The sequence below is a fragment of the Syngnathus acus genome, chromosome 15 (genome assembly GCF_901709675.1).
Source record: "Syngnathus acus chromosome 15, fSynAcu1.2, whole genome shotgun sequence".
Classification (NCBI taxonomy): domain Eukaryota; kingdom Metazoa; phylum Chordata; class Actinopteri; order Syngnathiformes; family Syngnathidae; genus Syngnathus; species Syngnathus acus.
The window spans coordinates 6,356,558-6,366,406 of NC_051100.1; the positions used below are offsets into that span (position 1 = coordinate 6,356,558).

General features: G+C 43.1%; 1 protein-coding gene across 1 annotated transcript; it reads left to right on the forward strand.

Moving 5' to 3' along the window:
• The first annotated feature begins 1,603 nt into the window (after positions 1-1,603).
• Positions 1,604-4,441, forward strand: calm2a (calmodulin 2a (phosphorylase kinase, delta)). The gene is made up of 6 exons (XM_037271114.1): positions 1,604-1,721; positions 2,366-2,396; positions 3,179-3,322; positions 3,395-3,501; positions 3,577-3,712; positions 3,790-4,441. Exons 1-6 carry the CDS (start codon positions 1,719-1,721, stop codon positions 3,816-3,818), a joined length of 450 nt encoding a protein of 149 aa, XP_037127009.1. The 5' UTR covers positions 1,604-1,718; the 3' UTR covers positions 3,819-4,441.
• Positions 4,442-9,849: the final 5,408 nt, after the last annotated feature.

A 9,849-nucleotide genomic window follows, 5' to 3' on the forward strand; every position in this document is an offset into this window, starting at 1 on the left:
CCGCGACCCCCGTGGAGATGAAGCGGTTCAGAAAATGGATGTATGGATGGTCTTCAAATGCTATATAAAAAAAGGATACACATCATAGGATGAAGATGGAGGGGTGACTTCAGCTTTGCCTCTTTGAACCCTCTTGGAAGGAAATGAAAGCACCTACTTCATTACAATGCTTTGGGTTGGGCTATGACAGATAAGGAGATTTATGGTTGTGCATAAGTTACATATTCACAGAGGTGACCATGAAAGGTGTTTGTGCTTAAAAACGTTTTGGATATGACACATTTTACTCTCCACCAAAAAGTGGTGCTTTGCTTACATCACTGAGATTGGTTTTACGTTTTATTGAGCAGCAATAAGTCATGTCTCCTGGGTTTCAAAATGGGCTTTCCGAATTAACCTTCAACCTTCAATCACCTTTGCCCTCCCTCATGACTCGTTGAAGAAAACAGCCGATTGTACAGTTTGGTCAAGGGTGAGCCAATGGGCAAAGACGAACAGAGCTAAGTTAAATCATTGATGCGATCAACAGTAAGCCATTGTATCGAAACAAGAGTTGAACTGGAGTCTTTGAACCCTATTGCTGCAAAATACTGTCAATGTCACCGCCAGGCGACATGTACGTATGTATGGTCATGGTCCATAGTACTATCGGCCGTTCATTCGTGCATGTTCCAAGTTATCTGGTTCTCGTGACAAAGGTAGTAGGCCTTTGTGTCATCACCTTTTGGCAATTAATAATTGTAAAGAGAGCGTTGTTGCAGGTATAAACTGGTTCTCCTTGCATCTACCTTCTCTCAACCTCCTCCTCATTCTCTCTCATTGGAGCAGGCCCGAGACAGGTGGCCACCAGGAAACAGAAGTGCAGTCAAGCATCAGCTGTCATGCTATCAGATACTCCCTTCGCACTAACGGCATAATTAGTTCTGAAAATGTGCCATAGAGAGCAATGCATGAAGCAAATATGCGTACATATAAATGACCCATGGCTAACAAATTCAATACATGAATCTCATTACGCATGCATAATTTCCCAAGCTGGGATAGCAGTTTTAGACTACATCCATGGTAATGAAATTAATGTACTGTAAAGTGAGATTAGCAAATTGTAACAACAAGGAGATGAAGCACGTGGGGTGAGACATTAAGCTCTAAATAAATAGATGCAAAGGAGTTAAGGAGTTCCCCTAACACAAGCTAGCTTGCTTAGGATGAAGTACTAACAGACAGGATGTCCACTCTATGGCTACTGGCTAAGATGCAGCGAAACGCAGAGAATGGGGAGTGACGCATTGCAGGTACAAACAAACCAATCACAGAGCGCCATTTCTTTCAGCTAGGGCGTGTGCCTAATCACATCCAAAGCGTGGGTATGCATACTCCATAAACTAGACCACCGTCAATTCAAGTTTATAATTCGTCTCAACCGAGTCTGAACCCGCACAGAAGACACACGCGCGAGTAAAGTAGTATTTTGTAAATTCTTAAATGTGATTGTCGCTTCAGGAAGTCTCAAACGTGTGGTTTTAGTCAGTAAAAAAATGGCAGCGAGCGGAGGGATATTGAAAAGGGGAGGAGTTTCGAATAACGGTTAAAGGCGAGCCCTGTTGCAGTAGGTTACGGTTAGTTCATCGTTCGGGTTGGCAGTGTGGCGACGGTCCGTGCTAGCATAGGCGTGCAAGGGATTTTTGTCGTCAACAAGCAGATCCTTCAACGTTGAAATGGTAAGCGACAAAACACCGTTCGTCGTCGTTTTTGACTTTTATGGGGCAAAGTGACGGATCCAAGATTGCTGTCATCGGCACCGTTTACGATGCTCCCCATATGCCGCAGCGCTACCGAATACATATCGGTTTAATTGGCGCTAATGATCCTTAATTCCCAGTCAAAGTAAGTCTTAACCTCGACTACCTCTGTCTCAAAATAAAAGTCGTACATGCAAGCGCGTCTGTCGTTTTTGTGTAAACGCTTTGTTAGGTACTTCCATACGTATAATGCACAACTCTATTATGTAATTGTATCTCATGAAAGCGCATTCATTCGCGCTTGTTACTGTTGATTGCTTCTCCGTCACCAAATAGCACGTGACGACTGTTGCGTTACAATGCGCGACGTTTCTCTTTCTAAAGTGTTGAGCATGCTCTCGAGAGACGCGTTAAGTCATGCGGGATACGGTTCTGTTGCCGCCAAATTGCAAGGAAACGTCATGTATTGTGGGGCCATGTTCTCGTGCGAAATGGGTGGGAGGTGATCTGTGCGTCCCATTTGGATGACTTTAAAGTTGCAATCTTCACTTGAGCCGTTCGCAACGCAAGAGTACTTTGTCATGCAGATTTGTCATTTTTGAATTATTGTGTTTTCTGTCCAGGCTGATCAGCTTACAGAAGAGCAGATTGCTGGTAAGCCATCCCGTATATTGCTCTTGAGCTGCTTTCCTCCCATTCTTCAAAAAAAGGCCCGCATTATTGATCAATACAAGATTACTATATTTTCCTTTTATGGCGACCTACTTGTTTTCAGATGAATGAATGAGAGTGCATTGGCAATGTTGGATTTGCCCATGCAAAACGTAGCACTGCATCTAATAAATGATGTAATCTGGCAGGGCTGTGTGTTCAGTGAGCATGATGTCCTTTGCCCAGGGTGTGTCCTCCATGGAATGAAGACATCTAGGACAAAGCTTTAATGCATTTGTTGTTAATGTGGCTTTTTAAAATGCCAGTGCTTATCAGATGTGACTGTTTTTTTCCAATCAGTTCACATCTCTGTTACACTGTTGCAGGACTTGATTACCTGATTTTTGCTGTCAAAATATTTCAGTGGCAGTTTTAAATGTTAAGTTGCTTGGGAACTAAGCACAATGTGTTCTGTGACGTTGGACAGTGGCTTGCAGTGCCCACCTAGTACCATATTTTTCGTTGAACACTTTGGCCTTTTCTGTGTTGATCCTGCAAATAGGTTGTTGGATGCCACAACATGGGCCTCATTGTACTTGAGGAGTGTGTTTTTCATCCCCCATGGTGCTGCTAAATAACATAGGCTGTCATACGCCTGTTACCTGGCCCTCTGTTTGTTGTCACTCTTTGTTGACCAGAAAGCATTGCCCTGTGGTGTATGATACCTTGAGTTGGTATTGGAAAACATAAGTGACCTAATTCCTCTGTTGTGGCTTTCCCCTCAGAATTCAAGGAGGCGTTTTCACTTTTTGACAAGGATGGAGATGGCACCATTACCACCAAAGAGCTGGGGACTGTCATGCGCTCTCTTGGGCAGAACCCCACCGAGGCCGAGTTGCAGGACATGATCAATGAGGTGGATGCTGATGGTGAGCGGCTTGAAACCGTTCTCGCGGTGTGGAAACTCTGAATCCCCCTCCTTGACATATTTGGCTTTTCAGGAAACGGCACGATAGATTTCCCAGAATTTCTGACAATGATGGCAAGAAAAATGAAGGATACGGACAGCGAGGAGGAGATCAGAGAAGCTTTCCGTGTCTTTGACAAGGTATGCGCACCGCTGAACGCACGAGCGGCCGGCTTTGGCGTGAACGCTGAAAGAGGTTCTTGGCGAAACATTCAGGATGGGAACGGCTACATCAGTGCTGCTGAGCTTCGTCACGTGATGACAAACCTCGGGGAGAAGTTAACCGATGAAGAAGTAGATGAGATGATCAGAGAAGCAGACATTGACGGCGATGGGCAGGTCAACTATGAAGGTCGGTACATGGAATTGAGTTTATAAATATTGTCCAGAAAGGTTGTTAACCCCTTTTCATTTTTCTCCCCTCTGCAGAGTTCGTACAAATGATGACGGCGAAGTGAGGGCCTTGTACAGATTTCATATATAAATACTTTGCCTTTTATCTTTGTGTAATTTATCTGTAAAATCTTATAACCCCCCTGCGTCCCTGCCCCCTACTGCTGTCCAAAGGAACTGCATGTAAACTGCATAGGCGCTTGTCCCCATGTCCCTTTTTTCTTTTGCTGTCATGGTGTTTGAGTGACGAACGGTCAGCCACGCAGATGCCTGCGGAGGCCCTCGGGAGCCCAAGGACCGACCGACTCTTCTGTATTGTACTCTGGGCCTTTTCTGGCGAGGCGACATTGGAAACCTGTCAGCTGGTTGTAACTTGGCAACACTGTTGGCATGGAAACAATGTAGAGGAGTTGAAACTCTGCATGGACTATGGACAAAGTATATATGGGAAATCTCAGCATTGCACTACTGCAAAAAAAATATATAAAATGACACGGGTCTATCTCCTAGGTACTCGTACAAACTTTTTGTATCTGCTGTTCTATATACCAGAAAATGACATCTTGCCATGCTTTTTGTTTTACTCACTCATTTTCTTTTTTTTTTTTTTTAATGGCCTCTGGTCATGCCTCAAACAATCCATTCCAAGTTGTATATTTTTGTTTTCCAATAAAATTTACAATCTACCCGCATTTGAAAATTGGTCTTGTCTTCTCCGTTCTAATCGAATTTTTTAACTTTTTGTATTGAGGGATGTGCGCTTTGTTTTAAATGGAGAAATCAGGATTCCCCTCCCCTACTTTGCTTGAGTATATTTGAAACTGGTGTCACTTGTCATTTCGCAAAAACACCGAGGAGTATCAGTCAATTCCTCTAATAAAAGCAAAGTGGGTTGAAACGCTTTTACTTGGGGAACATGCACGACAGTACTTGACAAACTAGTCAACTGCTGTTCCTGATTGATCTGATCCTGTTGGCATTATCAAAGTTAACTGCCACATGTCTTAACTAGGGGTGGAGCAGATATCAGAAACTGGAGTGAATTAAGGTGTACCTGTTTTGTTTTCTAGTAGTTTGTTACAGTAGCTTGCAAAGATACCAAGTTTGTTATTTTGACAGAATAAAGCTCTATTGTGTATTACTGCTTCCTGTGGATTCTGTTCGCCTCCCTTTTGAGTAAGCACAAGTTAGTACATTCATTAACCATATGTTCGCTTTAGATTTTACTAGTGACAATATATTGTAAATAGATACATAATTCTCTACAGTACGATAAGATTGTCTCATATTGTTTTTAAGAAGCAAGTGTAATTTTAAGCTTTTTTTTTCATTTCAGACACAGCTTCCATGTACCTGCAATTGTATCTTCTCCTAGACAAGTCTAAAGGTAGGTCTCAAGTGAGCCAGCATGTTTAAAAATTGATCGATGCTATAGAAACACTCACACTTTTAATGGTGCAAAGGTGTCAGTGGATTTCCGGTCAGCCACACTGTCAACAGTGCAGAAATGAGTAAAATGTAGCATGATGCCTCAAGAAGAAAAAAAAAAAAAGATGTACGTTGGGCAGGTGACACATACTCAGGCTTCTTTCTATAGTCTAAAAGCACGTGTAGATTAATTGAATGCTTAGTGGAGTAAAAATGTACATTCAAAAGTTTTTTTTTTTTAGTAGGTTCAAATGTATTTGCCATTCAAAAAAATGTTTCATCCACAGTGGCAGATGCACGCTTCCGTACTTGTGTGAACGTCAAGTCAAATTGAGTATGAATGTTTTTTTTTGTTTTGCATTTGTGAAAAAATGTCGGGCATGAAACGCTATGAACATATTCTGTCTATCCAGTTTGACACACAGCCGCTCTCTCTTCACATCACAGTGGTGGAGATAATCTTCAATCTTTTCCTAACTTCCTCCTCTCATTTCAAAAATGGAAGGGCACGCCTCTCTCCGTTCTTTTGCCCCAGCTTTCATTTTCTTCTCTGCGGGCATGTTGTGTTTTGGTCAAGCATGCAAAAGATCACCTTTCCACCTGTAAGTATCTGATGGCCAAGATCCCTTCTTCTGTCTTTTCAGCCAGCTCCCACAAAAGGCTTTGTTTCAAAACACTTTCAATAGGTTTTGGTTACAAGTTGTGACCTACTGTAATGTGTATGTGGTAGTATATGTCACGCATGAGCGGCTTATGACAACCCCAAGAGCCAAAGAAAAGCGATTCCCCTATTTGAAGGCGCGTGAGGGTCAGCTTAGGCTCATATTGCAGAGCGTTGCAGCCTTAACCGTGTCACCATGCTGGGAGCTGATGGATATTTGACACTGGTTGGCAGCTGCCGAGTGTTGACACAGAAGGAAAGGCGCAAAGAAATCCCCAGGGTGTTATTACTGCAGAGTTGGGAGCACTTTTCTGCTCTTAATGGTGTCACGGTGACTCCAGGACATGCTAATTGTCAAAGGTTAAGCTCATTACTCAAATCCTGCGGCAAATTTACTCGACGATTGGATCGCGCACGTATGAATATACGGCATCTTATTGATTTTAAAATTTCATAGAAAGTTACTATGTAAATGTCAGCGGACAGCTGGCCGGTTATATTGTTCTCCCGTTACGACCGCATGCAGTACCACTTGACACGTGACCCATTTGAGTGAATTTTGTCCCCTTCAGAAGCAAGAATCAAATCGGGAACGGCCATTTGTCTTATTAGTACAACGAAGGAATGTATATATACATCTATATCAGGGGCTCATTTTTTTCACGGGCCGCATTGTAGTCATAGCTTCTTTCGGAGGGCCATTATGACTGTCAACCCAAATAAATGTATGAGCACCTCACATTATATACAGTAAAAGCTACAAAACAAACTGACAAATAACTCGTTTTCAAATCAGACGAGTAAAAACTGGTCAAATATTTAAAAAAAAAAGAAGATATTATTAAAAGTGAAGGCAATTTGCAATTCTAGTAATGACACAAATTTGATGCACAAGTTGTCTTCGCGGGCCACATAAAATGATGTGGTGGGCCGTATCTGGCCCTCGGGCCTTGAGTTTGACACTTGTGATCTATATACACGGATATATTTGTATTTCTTTTTTTTTTAACGTATATATTATCCATCCCTCCATTGAACTAATCAGAGGAATGACCGGGGTCAGGCACATGATCTGTTCTGTCAGCCTCTTCTTCCGTGACACTCTTGAGTCTGACAATTTAAGAGCAGCGCCCATGCCAGTGATGCTGTCTTCATCCAGTAATAGAATAAATGAAATTGACCAAACCTGCAGTCCTTTAATGCTTGGACTGATGTTTATCTGCATGGATTTTGTAGTCTACCAAAAGCATAATAAAAAAGATTAAAAGATTAAAGTCCCAATGATCGTCACACACACACCTGGGTGTGGTGAAATTTGTCCTCTGCATTTAACCCATCCCCGTGTGATTTTAATCCATCCCCTGGGGGAGAGGGGAGCAGTGAGCAGCAGCGGTGCCGCGCTCGGGAATCAGTTGGTGATCTAACCCCCCAATTCCAACCCTTAATGCTGAGTGCCAAGCAAGGAGGTAATGGGTCCCATTTTTATAGTCTTTGGTATGACCCGGCCGGGGTTTGAACCCACAACCTTCCAGTCTCAGGGCGGACACTCTACCACTAGGCCACTGAGCTATATAATAAGCTTGATTTGTTGCTGAAATCACTTTAGCGATGGCAGCCAGGAAAGCAGAATGATCTTATCTGCGACAAAGGGTACTTTATTCCACTTAACTCCATGTTCCCAGTGTTGCTCTCATCCTTCATGTCTCCTCTGCATTGCTCTCACTCCTCGCTCTTGTTGGCAGCTATGCCTTCCTACTATCTCTGCCCTGCGATGCACTCAGGAGGAGGAATGCTGCTCAGCCATGCGTCACATGCACATAGCTTAGTGTGGCATGCTGCTCCCCCAGATAACACATTCAGTATTATGAGCCAAGGCAGTGGCACACAATAAAGCAGCTATTCTTATCGCTACCTACTTTGCATACTCTCCTTTCTATCGGCAAAAAAAACAACGCGGCCAATAATGTTCGGCGAGGACAAAAAATGCAGTAATGATGCGAGGTAATAGTGGCGTTCATTACTGGGCAACGGGGAGCAATAACATCCATCCACCCATCCATTTTCTGAACCGCTTAGTCCCCACGGGGGTCGCGGGAGTGCTGGAGCCTATCCCAGCCGTCATCGGGCAGTAGGCGGGGGACACCCTGAACCGGTTGCCAGCCAATCGCAGGGCACACAGAGACAAACAACCATTTGCACTCGCACTCACACCTAGGGACAATTTGGAGTCTTCAATCGGCCTACCAAGCATGTTTTTGGGATGCGGGAGGAAACCGGAGTGCCCGGAGAAAACCCACGCGGGCCCGGGGAGAACATGCAAACTCCACACAGGGAGGGCCGGAGGTGGAATCGAACCCGCACCCTCCTAACTGTGAGGCGGACGTGCTACCCAGTGCGCCACCGAGCCGCCGGGAGCAATAACAAACTATGCAATTTTTTAATGTATTAATCCGGGACTACATGCTAAGCATACTCAGATAGCTAGCATTTACTTGAGCATTTAATACATCCATCCATAGCTCACATGGCAAGGATATTTACAATACTTTTGTTGTATTGGTACATGAAACTATGTGAGGTGTGTCATAGGCGACATTCTGTGATTACACTCACAGGAGCTAAAAAAAATATAGAGTTGTGTGATGTTGCTCTCCATCTTTTTATCCATTCATCCAGAAAAAAACATTTGAGAGGTGACTGATGTTGGATGACAGGGTCTGGCTCACAATCTCTGTTATCTTTCATCCTGAAACTGTTTAATGGGATGAAGCCCTGGGGTCTCTTTGGGTCATCCACTCTCTTCTACACCTTTATGGACCTTGTTTTTGGAGCAGAAAATAGGTTTTCCCAAACTCCAAGCTCCCACAAAGCAGAAAGCAATGAATGAATGAAAGATCTGAAGTATGGTGAGCAAATAAGATCTGCTCAGCTTCATAACACTACTACATTGTGTCTAAAGGTAGCTTTCAAAGCACTCAAGGTCACTACGGAGAACACAATAAAAATCCATCTCAAAATCAAATGCACTGAATTCTCTTTCTAGTGAGAACAAACACTGCACTGTTTTTCTATATTTAGTTGGCCTGACTATCTTGTTGGTAGTATGCTCTTCATCAGTAATAGTAGGACAAATGACGGAGTTTGAGTCACGAGTGCAAACACGAGAATGCTAGACAGTGGTATCACTAAAGTGTTTTATGTGGGATGGGCTGTGTCATGAGAGCAGCGCGGCACATTAGCACGTCCGTGTCGAGGCTGCCATTTGAATCTCAACCACTGCCTTTCACACTTGTGAACACATAATAGAGGAAGATTGAAAGGAGGATGTGGCATGCGTATCATTGTTCACTGAATCACTGTTGAACCATGAGCAGCTATTCTTCCTGTTCAGGCCAAGCCCTCGATAATCTGCGTCTCTCAACCTTTGGAGCCCTCCCTGGTTTCTCATCTCAGTCATCTCTACAGTTTAATGCTGATCTGACATATGTCTCATAGTGACGACTTAACACCCCCCCCCCATCTTTTGCAGGAGTGGCCACCCACCTGCTTCTTCACTGTCAATCAAACTGGCTTCTTCACTTTATGGACTGTGCTGAATGGATGAAATGCAATGGTGCACTTTTAGGTTTCATTTACTATTTTGTCAAATCAAATCTCCATCAGGCAAAGCATCTGTATTTACATTCATGAGGGCGTGTCTTGAAGATACATTCAAATCATTTGGTCTCTTATGCAGCTTTGTGACAGCCTGTTTTTTCAGGCATTTAGAAACTTATTAAATTTTTTAGACATTTCTGAAAATTTGCTGGTTCAAACTTGCTGATCTCCTATTATTATTATCATTATTATTATTTTATTATCATTATTATTATTATTATTATTATTATTCTAGCAGTAGTTTTATGGACTGAAAATGGAGAATCATAAATGCCAGAGACTCCAAATCTTTGTTTGGCCAAAACAAAGGGCTTATGGCTTACTGTCTGGCAACCCGCACATTCACTGTC

What these genes read in the sequence shown, in the direction of transcription:
- calm2a (XM_037271114.1), top strand. An exon ending in CAATGAGGTGGATGCTGATG is followed by an intron (nt 3,323 to 3,394) that starts GTGAGCGGCTTG and finishes TTGGCTTTTCAG; the next exon opens with GAAACGGCACGATAGATTTC. An exon ending in CTTTCCGTGTCTTTGACAAG is followed by an intron (nt 3,502 to 3,576) that starts GTATGCGCACCG and finishes CGAAACATTCAG; the next exon opens with GATGGGAACGGCTACATCAG.